This window comes from Microcebus murinus, chromosome 7 (genome assembly GCF_040939455.1).
Source record: "Microcebus murinus isolate Inina chromosome 7, M.murinus_Inina_mat1.0, whole genome shotgun sequence".
Taxonomy (NCBI): Eukaryota; Metazoa; Chordata; class Mammalia; order Primates; family Cheirogaleidae; genus Microcebus; species Microcebus murinus.
The window spans coordinates 55,525,715-55,540,344 of NC_134110.1; the positions used below are offsets into that span (position 1 = coordinate 55,525,715).

The following is a 14,630-nucleotide window of genomic DNA, read 5'->3' on the forward strand; positions in this document are numbered from 1 at the left end:
ATCCTGCTAGGGGTTATTTTATGGGTAGGTCTTATTTTCAGGGAAACACAGTAGATGTGGTATGAATGATTATTGATGTGTGTCAGGTAGGTATTTAATATACGTTATATATTCATAAATACAGGATTAATAGTCCCCAAGTTGGGAAAAAGCTGCAGGCCTGCTGGTTGATACCTAGTGAGCTTCTCAGCAAAAACCATGGATTAGAAAAAGAACTTAAGTATTTATTTGATCTAAGAATGAATTAAATACAAAGTAGTAATTCTCATTCAGTAAGGAATGAATACCATTATCCTTGGGCAAGTGCATCATAGTTATTGACTAAGGGAGATTTTTGGTAGTAGGGGAATTTGAAAGTTTTTGGAATCACTCTAGGATCAGAATTTCGAGAGCTTGGTTTGAAAGACATAAGATGTGTTCTGGAATCAGGATAGATGCAATTGCTTTGAGACAATAATGCTAGGTAATTTGGCTAGAAATTGTAAAGAAAGAAGACAAGAAGGTTGGGATATTCTAGGGGCAATCTGCTAAACAATATTGAACCAGATATAATTTGACCTTTGACTTAATTTTACAGGAGTCTTACACATATAAAGACCCAATTACAGAATTCGTTGAATGCTTGTATGTTAACTTTGACTTTGATGGGGCTCAGAAAAAACTGAGGGAATGTGAGTCAGTAAGTATGAATTTTTACTTATAAACTAATAATATTCTTAAAACTTTGGATATTGTAGAGTTAATCTTGCAGTCTTAAAGTAATGAATTAATTATATCAGAAATGTTTATTAATCTTAAAATGGCAAGTTGTTTGGCAGTGTGCTAGGCTGAAGACATTTTTAATGTTGCCATGTGTGTATCCCTTTTGTTAGGGCAACTGGTTAAAACATTAGGGGTAATTTAATTAAGATATATTTTAGTAAAAGATATGCTACCTACCATATCTTATTATAAATGAGTAAATATATAAGATATTTTATACATATGGGCCAGGTCATTGAATTGTACATCACAACTGTGATTCTCAATTTTGTTTCATAGGTGAGTTGATCTTAAAATTTTTTCACATGATTGTATTTAACATTTGTGATAAACCAGGCAATTCACTGTAGTTATGAATCTTATAACTACAATGTCTGCTGTTGTTTAGTAGAAACTAAAGTACCTTCAGAGCAACTGTGGAAGAGTTAGATTATGGTTGTTTTGAATAGTTAATTCGCAGGTTTTAAGTAATTAAACTGAGAATTTATCTGCCAAATGTAGCTGCATTTACCAGATTCACAAATTTCTAGTCATCAATTTCATCTTTTGAACTAAAAATTTGGCACAAAATAGGCAAAGTTGTTGATAGACTAAGATAGTCTGTTTATTGACAGACTTGACTTTCTAAGAAAAAAATGAAATACACATTCAGAATTGATTTTCAAACATTAGGCAAAATAGAAAATTAGAATCCAATATGGTAATAGGTGTTTTTGTAGTCATGTGTGACATTATTAAAGTAAATATTGGTATATATTCATTACATTCAGTATCTAGGCCAGGCGTCCTCAAACTACAGCCCGCAGGCCACATGCAGGTGTTTTTGCCTGTTTGTTTTTTTACTTCAAAATAAGATATGTGCAGTGTGCATAGGAATTTGTTCATAGTTTTTTTACAACTATAGTCCGGCCCTCCAACTGTCTGAGGGACAGTGAACTGGTCCCCTGTTTAAAAAGTTTGAGGACTCATGATCTAGGCCTTGCTATAAATCTAGAAGAGCCAGAGGGCACTTGGTTGCTGTTTTTAAAGTTTATTCTCTTTTAGTTATAACATCTATGGAATAGGAGCCACCTCTTACATTCATTTCCTTTGTAATTTCTAAGTCTACTTAGAAATAATGTCAGAGAAATATTCATGTCTTTAGTCCATTTATAACTATTTATTTTAAATAGGTGGAAAAGATATGTTACCTACAGAGCACTTATACAGAGGATAATGCACAGGATAGAACAAGAAAACATTGTAGTTTTTTAGGTCATTTTTTGGTAGCACTCTTTTATTGCTTTTGTAAATTATTAAAGGCTTGAACATCATGTTCAAGAAAGTACTGTGGTGTAGAACTCATGATGACAGAATTACACTGAATGGAACATTAAAGCAGACAAAATATTTGAGTTAGGTTTCTGAAAATTGCTTGTCAGCTTCATAATTTTTTTTCTTTTTTGTATTTTATACATATAGGTACTTGTGAATGACTTCTTCTTGGTGGCTTGTCTTGAGGATTTCATTGAAAATGCCCGTCTCTTCATATTTGAGACTTTTTGTCGCATCCACCAGTGTATTAGCATTAAGTAAGAACGCTATGATTTGATTTATATTTTCTATTATACTTATAAATTCCTAGAAATTTCGATTTATTGTAAAGTTACACTTAATAAGATTCCAGTTAATTGGATTTTTATTTTATTTCCCTTTTGCTTTTAGAAGAAAAAGGAAACAATTTGATAGTGATTTATGATAAAAAGCTAACTCTTTTTGAATTATGGGATGCTACACACTCAAGCATTTTTGGCTTCCATGTGTGACACAGGATGACTTTTCAAAATACTAAGCTGAGGATAGTATACGATTATCAGTTACTTTTTAAAAGAGTAAATTAATACTATTGTAACATTACATAGGGAGAAAAGTGAAGTAACTGGTTTTAAAATGGTTTTCAAGAGGAGTTCAAATTAAGGAGATAGCCAGTAAATCAGAAATTCTGTTGAAAGACCACTACATTTGGTAATCATTTCCATTGAGTTTGTTTTATTTAATTATGTATTTGAATTCTCATATAGTAAATTCCTATGACATCCTGAAATGTTGAAACATGGAACAATTATGAATTTTAGTTGAAATTTTCTCTGTTCTGTGAAAAAATTATTAGGAAAAAATTGTGAAATGTACATAACCTATTAGAAACTAATTGTACATATTAGAGTTTGAAAAATAACTAGCATCCTGTGGTCACAGATGAAGTCAAACATAAACATTTAAAAACTTACTACTTTAATGTTTGCCTCTGAGGAATTGTGTGTAAAACAAATTCTTTTTCTTTAATGCCATTTGTTTTTGCTAATCCATATTTGCTTGCCTAACTTTACTGGGTTGCCATTGAAGTGGTTGTCCAGAGTTAGAAGTATAGTGTAATCATATGCTTTTCCTATGAGAATTGAATCTTTGGCTTTAGTTTTATTAGTACTCTACTATAGCTTGCAGACATAATTTTAAAAATCTGATTCTCTTAAAGAATATATGCAAATTTCTATTATGTAGTTGGTTGTGAAATAAAGAAGTGAGTACGTCATATTTGGGACTCTGGTGGACAATAGGTAACTGAATTCTTGCATTGTTCTTTGCTTTTAATATTTGTAATTAGGGCTTGTGAAAGAGGGATGTTAGTATTTTGGTTTCCCATGTGAAATTTTCCCCATTTCTCATTAGAATTCATGGTCCAGAACTTATTTAACCACCCCTGTTGGGCTTTTTGAAAGCTGTGACTCTCTTTTTTGTATCTTTAGCACCTAGTATACTAACTTTGCTACTAACATGGTTTGTACAGTATAGTTTGAGGATACTATAAATATTTGTTATATAAATAAATTTCTTTTGTTCTTAGCATTAGTACACTTGAATTTTTGTCCATGATAACTTTTTTACTTCAGTGTTTGCCTCTAGTTACTGCGTATAAGAAGGTTTGTTCTAATTTAGCTCTTTTCTTTTATTAACTCTGGGGCCATGGATTCATTATTTTGTTTCCTGGGATTCAGTTTATCTTTAACAGTAAAATAGATTAAGTATTTGGCCTGCCTACTCAAGAGATGTGCAGCTCAAAGAAGTTATAGAGTAAGAATACTTCTGTAAACTTTTATGTGGTATTATCATTACCTATCTTGGTTTAGATTTTTATTTTTTTCTTTGACCCCTATAGTTTTCTGCTTGATAAAGTCTCCAAAGCATTTTGAGACTAAAGTTCTAGTGGCTTTCCAAAGTCTGGAATTTTTTTTTTCTTCCAGTGATGGTATTTCCTTTCACTAAGGTTGTTCAGACTTTTTCTGGCTACCTTTTTTACTAACTTAGATGATTAAGAATACATAGATTAGGCCGGGCGCGGTAGCTCACGCCTGTAATCCTAGCTCTCTGGGAGGCCGAGGCGGGTGGATCGTTTGAGTTCAGGAGTTCGAAACCAGCCTGAGCAAGAGCGAGACCCGTCTCTACTATAAATAGAAAGAAATTAATTGGCCAACTAACATATATATAGAAAAAAAATTAGCCGGGCATGGTGGCGCATGCCTGTAGTCCCAGCTACTCGGGAGGCTGAGGCAGCAGGATTGCTTGAGCCCAGGAGTTTGAGGTTGCTGTGAGCTAGGCTGACACCACGGCACTCACTCTAGCCTGCGCAACAAAGTGAGACTCTGTCTCAAAAAAAAAAAAAAAAAAGAATACATAGATTAGTAATGTGTTTTCTTCAATTATTAGGGTAGAATTTTTGACTGTAAGAAATCTTAAGGACCTTTTAATCCAACAACACACATAGTTATTGAATCATCTAGACTAGGACTTTCCAGTAACTTCTTGCAGGGATGGAAATGTATTTAAAGTATGGTATACTTGAAAGATGGTTCCCATTTCAAGATCTAGAGCCATGGCTTTCAAATCTCTGTTGTGCATGTGTGTAAACAGTAGGACTTATTTTCAAATGCAATATTTTATATATATATACATAGATGTATTTATTTATGTATATAAGCAGATCAGAGTAGAAATCCTTCACCCTACTTATCCTGTATCTCTGTTCAACTTTTCTCCTGTCTACTAAGACACCTCTTTGGAACCCTATGACTTCTGGAAACATAATTTTGCACACGATTCCCTTAGAACAGCTTCATTATTTTTATACCTGGGAAATTTAAGTCTAAGGAGCATTAAGCTACTTAGATCTTATTTAATGACAGACCCTTGTCTAGTAGGTGTCCAGCATTCATTGTACTGTGCCTCACTATAAATTCCTTTTCATGAACAATTTATATTTTCAGAAGTATTAGATTTAGACTAATTTGTTAGTGTTGAGCCAGAGAATAACGATGAAAACCCTAAGTCATTGTTTAACTATGTGTCTCATATAGAGTCTGTTGTTGTTGTTGTTTCCCCGTCAAATACAGGTTTCCTATAGCCACTTTAAATTTCTGAATCAGATTTACTGAGTATGCTATGCAGTGATGTGTGGCAGGGCCACTGTACTCTTTGGATCTTGGGGAATGATTATGCCAAAGCACAGCTAGAATCAGAAAACACTGTTAGGTTGCCAATTTTTTAGGCATGTAATTACAGCCTGCTGTGATGGAGTGAAAAATTAATGATATAATACCTGTAGTATATAACGAATTACGAAGGTCAGCTTCTTCATGTTTTTAAAGCTTCTTTAATGGGTTAGAAATATAGTGACTGAAAATAATGTTAAGTATTTATGTTGGGATTTTATAAATACAGCAGACATCTTGATTCAGACTCCAAGGACTTGGAATCCATGATATAATGACCAACAGAGCTAGTAATTACCTTTAAACAATACATAGAAAAAATAATAATTCTTCTACAATCCAGAGATTTTAAACCTAGCTGTACATCAGAACCATCTGGAAAAGTTAAACAACAACAACTTAAACTTAAAAAGAATGGATTTCCTGGTTTCACCCCAGACCTTCTGAATCAGAAATCTCTAGGATCAAGGCTTGAGAATCTGGGTTTAAAGCTTCCCAGGTGATTTGTTTGTGGTCAGCCTTAGGGAATCACTGCTCTAAATTAGTGATTTGTAGTCCTGGCAGCACATTACAATCAAATGGGAAGCTTTAACACATTGACTGCCATGCAAGTTGTATTGAACTCAGGCTAGTTTTGAGCCTGGGGCCTCGTGAAGCAAAATCCTACAGTTGGTTCATGAAAATCTTAACTTGTTGATGTTCATTGTCACAATTAATATTGACAATTTAATTCTAAAAACATGGATTGTGTTGCATATAATACACACAGAAAACAATAAAAAATAACAAATTAGAAAGGACCATTTTGTTTTAATAAAACACTGTGGCCCCAGGGAAAACATTTTTTTTTTCGAATGTGGCAGTCAGTGTGTTAAAAAGTACTAAACAAAAATAATGGATGACTGAGTCTAACCCCTAAAAAACAAAAACATTCTCTGGAGGGAGACACCAGCAATTGTATTTTTAAAAGGTCCCCAGTGATTCTCATGCAAGAGCTTGCTTATTTTTTTTAAGAAATTAAACTTTTAAGATGATTATAGGTCAGTAGTAAGAAATAATAGATATCCCCTGTGCTCTTTATTAGGTTTCTCCCATTAGTAATGCTTTGCAAAACTATGTTAAAATATAGCATCCAGGACATTGGCATTGAATATATTCAAGGTATAGAACATTTCCATCACCACAAAAATCCCTCAAGTTGTTCTTTTATAGTGGTACCCACTTCCCTTCCAGTCCCTCGTTTGAATCCCTGGCAACCAGTCATATGATCCCTTCTCCAGTTCTGTATTGTGTCATTTTAGGAATGTGCAAAACATTTCAGCTTTCTAAAGAGGGCAAATAATGCTATGTATCATGATTAAGATATAATTAATTAATAGCAACATAACTAGTAGTATTGCTGTCCAAAGAAAACATCATAAATGTTACTGAGTGCCTCTTCTGGCCAGACACTAGGTAGAAAATATTGAGCACACTCTCAAAGAGCTTAAAATCCAGAGGTAGAAAACAGATATTAAATTATGATAGGTGTTTTGAAATACAGTGCTGAGTGATTATAGAGAATGACATGGACATATTTTGCACATTGAAAACCAGAGAAGTAATTTAGGTAGAAGATACATTGAACCCTGATAACTCTCTAAATGGAGTATCTTTAATCCTCAAACTAGACTTTTTCCCACTGAATACTACTAATAATTATGAGAAGTTATTCTATTCACTAGTTTATGCTGGCCTGTCTCTGCCTCTAATTAGTGTAAAGTTATTTGATATTCTGTCTTTTTTAGGCCAAAGAGAAAGGATGTATCTCTGGCCTCCTATTCTTTCCCCAAAGGATACATTTAAAATGCTAAATAGAATAGTATACAACCCATGGTTATTTATTAAACAACTCTTTTCATTTGTGATTTGGAACATTCTCTGTTAATAGATTTCCTGACTAAATGACTGTAAGCACATGTGATAGCCATATCTTTATAAAAATACATATTAAGAATGTTTTTTAACAGCTTATATACAACTCTGTAGATTTGTAGGATAAGTTACAAATCTGTTTACCATAAAGTGTGCAACATCTGTCAGAAAAGATTACTATGGTGGGATTTAATTTAATATAGCTGAATAGTTTATCAGATACAGTATGTGTCTGAAATTTAAAAGCTGTTCTGAAATAATTCTTGGACCAGTTTTCAATTGCAGATAAAAACAAAGTATGGAAGTAATATTTTGAGTGTGTATGATAAACATGTTGAAGCATACATTAATACAATTTCCTTATAGGGGGTTAGTTTTGGCTTTTCATAGAAGAAGGTATTTGCTAACTACCCTTGCATTTCTTTAAGTTAGGAAGTTATTCTACTTTGCTTATTTTATTAAGTAACAAAGATCTTAATAGTTTTCTTAAAGTTCTTATTACCACATAACAATTTATATTTAGAATTATACTTACCGATAGTAGAGAGAAATAGAAAGATATGTTTCCAGATGGTAATAAATAGTTTCCAAAGCCATCATCATTGCATTTCTGCATTAACTATAAGATTATGTTAACTATAAAGTTATAAAGAGATGTTGGAAAATTCAGCAAGAATTTTCAGTTGTCACATGTAGCATTTACTGTTTCTGTTTTATCCTGTTTTCTTGTTCCTATTTCCTCCCAGTCTCATAGTTAAATACAGTTTACACTTAACATTTACTCTTTAGTTTCTTGTCTTAGCATACTCTTAGAAAGACTTGGAGTATTTTTCTTTGAGTATGGCCTGTGGTGACCAGAGATTCCCATATCTTAATGTTTAAATCAGCAGTTTTTGAAATAAAATGTGCTTATCAAATAAAATTTGGAAAGCCAAGTTATTTAAAGATGTAATTAATAAGACATGTGAAATGTAGTATCCCCAAATCCTTATTTTCTCAAATCTTTATTAAGATGGAGGTGTGAGGTGGGGAGAGGTTGGTGGCTATGGGAGGGTTCAGAGAAGGGCCACTGTCTTAGAGATTAGGCATTGGAAACCTGATAGAAAATCAACTTGGCTGGGCACAGTGGCTTATATCTGTAATCCCATCACTTTGGGAGGCCAAGGTGGGAGTATCACTTGAGGCCAGGAGTTCGAGACCAGCCTGGGCAACATGGTGAGACCTCGTCTCTACAAAAAAAGAAGTTTAAGAAAAGAAAAATATCAGCCTAGCAGGGGTCCTCAAACTTTTTAAACAGGGGGCCAGTTCACTGTCCCTCAGACCATTGAAGGGCCATTGGAGATTGCGGCGCACATTCCACACATGTGCACTGTGGGCCCAGGACGAGTCGGCTGCTAAGCAGGACAGGCAGCGGTGGCAAAAACACCCAGCAGGCCGGATAAATGTCCTCGGCGGGCCACATGTGGCCCTTGGGCCGTAGTTTGAGGACCCCTGGCTAGAGCCTATGAAGTCCTAATTGGTTACCTATATTTAGATAATTGTATGTCCTTAATTGGTGCCACTGGTGCTATTGACTGCTCAGAAACTTAAAAAATGTATATGATTCTGTGCTGGAAACATGAACATGTTTAAAGATTTTGAGCTGAGGATGGAATAATTTTGCTTTTGAAATAGCACTTGATTCTATGCATATCTTATTTAACATACTCAATACCATGTTTTTGTGTCAGTTGAACAGAACTAGTCAGCTTAGAGATGTGTGTAAGGGATTTACAGAAAACATTTAAATGTTTACTCTAAGCTGCCTACAAATTTTTAGTATTAACAGGTGCGGTGGCTCACACCTCTAATCCTAGTATTCTGGGAAGCCGAAGTGGAGGATAACTTGAGTTCAGTAGTTTGAGACCAGCCTGAGCAAGAGTGAGCCCCCATCTCTGCTAAAAATAGGAAAATTAGCTGGGCCTTGTGGCATATGCCTGTAGATCCAGCTACTAAGGAAGCTGAGCCCTTGAGCCCAGGAGTTTGAGGCTACAGTGAGTTATGATTGTGTGTCACTGCACTCCAGCCTACCTGGCAGAGCGAGACCCCGTCTACTCCCCCCCCAAAAAAGAAAAGAAATTGATAGGACTTCTCAATTGGAAAAGAATCAGATAAGTTTCAAGACTGGATGTTTCATTATAATTTTTTATGATACCAAATGTATATTAATATATAACTAATTGCTATCTGGAAATAATGTTTCTACTTTTGAAAAGCAGAATATAGATACCTTGAAGGTTAGAGTTTTAATATGTTTTGTACAGATTGTTTCATTTGCAAGTATGTTTGGAAAATCTATTCTTTAGATTAGCAACTTCAGGTAAAAGTATCAGGCATATACTTCCTTTGCTAATGCCAATGGGAATGAAATTTACTTGTTTCTATAGTCAAACTTCAGCAGGAAACACAAAGAGTTTATTGGGGGCCATAGGAAACACCAGTTACAGGAATTAAAAAAAAAAAAGGACTTCTTGTTTAAGTAAAATGGCATGTTTTCCTATTTTTAGTGGCTTTTTAAAAATGGGATTTATTTAGACAGTAGTGATAGAATAGAGAATAAAATTTGTCCATGTGAAGTAATAGTCTTGGATTAATTATTTCTTATGTTTGCTATGAATGTGTGTGTATAGAAAAATTGGTTATAAAAACACAAAGAACATTGATACAGGGTGCCTTGGTGAAGAAAAAGTAAAACACAGAAAGAACATGTTTTTGACACAAATCCTGAGGATTTTATGGTTTAGTTGGCTGTATTCCATATTTATCTTGTTTTTAACTTTAAGCTTCTCTTAAATTTAAAATAATTGTCTTCATAGATTTAGTTTTGCACTATTATATTGGTAGCCTAACTTAACTTTTACATTTTCAACAAAATTCTATGAACTCATTGTCAATAGACATATAAAATAGGGATAGCATAGAGATTACACTATTTCCTTAAATGTATTTTTATTAACTAGATTGGTTACATTTGGATTAGGAGCTCTGGAATTAAATAATTAATTATATAGTCACTAATGGCTTGAATATTTATGTATTAAAGTTGGGATTGCTATCAGAAATTTTAGTTCATAATCTAAGGAATGATTTTATTGATGATATTCTAGTTTTCATCAAATCAGTGATTATATTAAAAGGCTGGGCAGTATGTGATATCTTTAATGAAGATAAAGGACAGTTGCTGTTTATGTATAAATACCCATATATGTATGCATATGTACTATACACTTTTAAATATATACTCTTAAGTATTATAGGTGCATACATAGATATTCTTTCATCAGCTGACTGATTGGTTTACCCTGCTTACCACAGGTGGTGCTTGCTTTTTAGTCCTGAAAAATTAAATGCAGCAACAGCCCTCTTCAACCTGATCATAATTTGGAAAAATAAAAAATGCAGATTGGTTGATGTCAAAAAGTATTTTAGATTGGGGTCTTCACAGTATGGCTTCCCTCTTGCTTCTCTAAAATTCAGTGGTTATATAAGTTATGAAGTATACAACTCTAGGGGGTGTCCCTAGAGTTAATAACACAAATATACACAGCAGCCCTGAGTTTTATTTAGAGTTTTCATTAGATTATACTTATTGCTGATGCTCCTCGTAGTAGGTTTACTTTGTATAATCATTATATAGTCAGTCCTTGGACAGAAAAATAATTTGTAAATAGTTGTTTTGTTGTATTTTTTTTTATTCATTTTTATTTACTTTTTAAAATTGTATTATTATTTTTTATTGTGTTTTTTTTCACCCCAATATTATCTGTCTGTAGTAGGTTGAATCCATGGATGCAGAACCTGTGACTACAGAGGGCTGACTGTACATTATAAAACCTTTTTCTCCTTTACATCATTATTTACTGAGCACCTGGTGTAAAGTGTGTTCTAGAAGCTGAAAAGATTTTCATAAATGCAGAATATGGTACTCTCCCCTCCAGGATCTTACATGTTGGTTGGTAAAATGGGATATAGATCATGTATAATACAAGACAAGAGACACAAACATAGGAGCAATGTAGATAATATGGGTCTTGTTATATAAGAGAGGGTGATCGAGAAATACCTAAAATTCTCTATGTAGAGTGTGGATCAAACAGATACATAAAACTAGATTTTGAGGCCCAGTTAACTAACATTACTGTTTTTACTTTTTTCATTAGCATGTTGGCAGATAAACTGAACATGACTCCTGAAGAAGCTGAAAGGTGGATTGTGAATTTGATCAGAAATGCAAGACTGGATGCCAAGATTGATTCTAAATTAGTGAGTATTATGTTAGTTATGCTATTGAATTTTTAAAATTTTTTAGTTATGACATTTTATTTTTTAAGAATTTGTTTTAATGTATAATAGTTCTTTGAAGACAACAGCAACATCTCTTTTCTTGCTAGATAAATGTTGTCATCTCTATACTGTGTATAAAAATATTTTTCATGTAGTGTTGTTATATCATGCTCATTAATTACCTGGGAAACTCAGTCATTATCATTATAGGATCAATTTCCTTCTGTTTCATTTTAGGGGCATGTGGTTATGGGTAACAATGCAGTCTCACCCTATCAGCAAGTGATTGAAAAGACCAAAAGCCTTTCCTTTAGGAGCCAGATACTGGCCATGAATATTGAGAAGAAACTTAATCAGAATAGTAGGTCAGAGGTAAGAACCAAACATTTTCTACTCTGTCTGGGATTTAGGAACAACATAACATAATTGTTACATGACTTTTTTTTTGAAACTATATCAGTATCAGTTGTACCTGATTTTTACTGCTATTTAAAGGTATGAACATTTTGTTTAAGAAATTACTAAACTGCAATGAATTTTTTCTTAGATGTATTCTATGCATTAGTCAAGGAATCTGAAAAAAATTGTGTTGCTCATTTGTTATAACAATTTTTCTTCTCCTTTTACTCTTCCTGTGTGACTTCATTAACTCATTTCCTCAGGGTTTTCAACACATCATTTTGATACTGGCAGATGATAACTTACATGTGTAGCCCTCTTTCAAGTGCTTGAAATGTGTGTTTTTTCTAAATCTAAAGAAATAGTTTTATAAAACCGTTGATCTTATTATATCTATTAGTGCTGATCTTACACAAATTTCATTTCTGATGTTCATATCAAAATAATCACCCCTTTTGATACAGATCCTTCATATTATATGTTGAAGGAACTTAATGGCCTTATAATTTTGGAATCCTAAACTGTCTTTAATGCTGTTTAGACCTTATGATTATGTGTAACTGGAAGGTACAAAGTCATTAGGAAGCAGTTATGGGGCTTTCAAAGACCCCATCCAATTGAAATTTTAGGGACATATTGGTGTCCTTTAGTTTCAAAAGAGAAAGACTCATTAGAATTGGAATTGCATATTCCAGCCACGTCTAGAATAGCTGAGCCTAGAAAATAACTTATATGGGTTTTTTTTCTGTATGCTTCAGGATCAATTTGTATTGATTATTGTTCCAATATTGGTAATACTATAATTATTATATTGTGTAATTGGCCTAAAGATATATCAGATAACATTTTAATGTGTTCGTTTTGTTCTATGTGGGGCATCTGACATTTAGTAATTATAGAATTTAAGATCTTAGACTGGGTTGACAGGAGTGGTGCTAAAGTAAATGCTGTGTCACTTTTTTCTATGTTAGCTTTTTTAGAAAGTATTTTCTTTTCACCCTGTCAATTTTTCTCTGTATATTTTAGGCTCCTAACTGGGCAACTCAAGACTCTGGCTTCTACTGAAAAACTGTAAAGAAAAGATGAAAAAACTATAAAAGAAAGATGAAATATTAAAACCATTATAATGAAGGGTAACATACATTTTAGAAATAATTAAATATTGAATATAAATTTTGGAGAATTTGAATAAAATTGGCAATGGTGCATTTTATTTTGCTGTGAATTTTCTTATATGAGCAAGTGTCTGTTTTTTTAACTTTTTATTTTGAAATAAGGAAGTTGCAAAAGTAATTCAGAGAGGTAAGTCCATGTAGGTTGAACTCAGTTTCCCCCAATTTTTTCATCTTGAGTTACTGTAGTACAATATCAAAATCAGGATATTGGCATTGGTACGATGTGTGTAAGTAGTTTTGTGCCATTTTATCATGTGTAGTTTGTAGCACCAACACTTCAATCAAGATACACAACTGACAAAGATGTCCCTCATGCTACTTTTTGTAGCCACACCTATCCCTATCAGTTCTAACACCTGGCAATCACTAATTTTTATTGCTCATGTCTATAATTTTGTCATTATGAGAATGTTATATAAATGGAATTATATAGTATGTAACCATTTGAGATTAGCTCTTTTCATTTATCATGATGCCCCTTGTGATCCATCTGAGTTATCAGATATATCAGTAGTTCTTCCTTTTTGTTGCTGAATAGTATTCCATATTGTTTAGCCATATTTCTATTGAAGGATATTTTGGTTGTTTCCAGTTAAGGGTTATTACAAATAAAGCTATAGTCCCTTGATTTCCTAAAGTGGCTCCTTAGTCACTTACTATACAGACACTAAATAGGAGTATAAGTTGGATTTAATAAATGCCTCTCCAAATGTTACACACACACACACACACACACACACACACACACACACTGTTTACTGGATACCCATGGTATTTAGTACAAAGTCCTCATAGAGTCTCTTTTACACAGAAGTGGTGTGATTTTTCACTTTGGTTGCTGAAGTAAAACTCAGATAATAGAAATTTCTGTTTCTACTCTCAAGGAATGGTAAAAAGATAAAAGATACTGTATATTGCCCTTTTATTTGACATCTGATCAGGCCACCCTCAATGTTCAGTTAAGTTTAGAGACTACAGTAGTTAAATTGCATCTGTCATTGAAAGAGCATAGAGACCTCCCAATACTAAACTTAGACAGGGTGTCCACAACTTTTTCTGTAAAAGCCCAGATATTAACTATATTAGGCTTTGCAGGCCATATGTTCTTTGTTGCAACTATTCAACTCTGTCATGTAGCACAAAAGCAGCCTTTGTATGTAAATGAATGTTGGTGGCTGTGTTCCAATAAAACTATTTACAAAAACAGGCCAAGAGCCAAATTTGTCTCACTTGCTGTGGTTTCCAACCCTGATTTGGGGTGTTGGTACTTCTAAGCTGCAGTCAAAAAGTACTGAAACTAGAGGATCAGGTTAAGCCAAGTGTTAATTATTTATTCTTCTGTAATCACTGTTATAGAAATGCCAAGTATAGGGCAGGAAAAAATATAGAGAAATATAAAGAGGATTATTGTTAGTACAAAATGGTGAAGATTTATGGAGAAAGTACCAAAGAGTGACATCAATAGCAAGATAGACCTTTATGTTTAGGAGCTAATTCCATGAATCAGAAGTTCCAATCTATAACAAATAGAACT

The 14,630-nt window shown here is 33.4% G+C and overlaps 1 protein-coding gene across 2 annotated transcripts in view; it reads left to right on the top strand.

Annotated features, from left to right (window-relative positions):
• EIF3E (eukaryotic translation initiation factor 3 subunit E) overlaps positions 1 to 13,134 on the top strand; it is a 41,975-nt gene extending 28,841 nt beyond the window's left edge. For both annotated transcript variants that reach the window (XM_076005076.1, XM_012786317.3), the window contains 5 exons: positions 578 to 679; positions 2,224 to 2,333; positions 11,399 to 11,501; positions 11,760 to 11,894; positions 12,948 to 13,134. In XM_076005076.1, the coding sequence (XP_075861191.1) occupies positions 578 to 679; positions 2,224 to 2,333; positions 11,399 to 11,501; positions 11,760 to 11,894; positions 12,948 to 12,986 (489 nt within the window). In that variant the 3' untranslated portion in view covers positions 12,987 to 13,134. The remainder of the gene's footprint in view (positions 1 to 577; positions 680 to 2,223; positions 2,334 to 11,398; positions 11,502 to 11,759; positions 11,895 to 12,947) is intronic.
• The last annotated feature ends 1,496 nt before the right edge of the window (positions 13,135 to 14,630 follow it).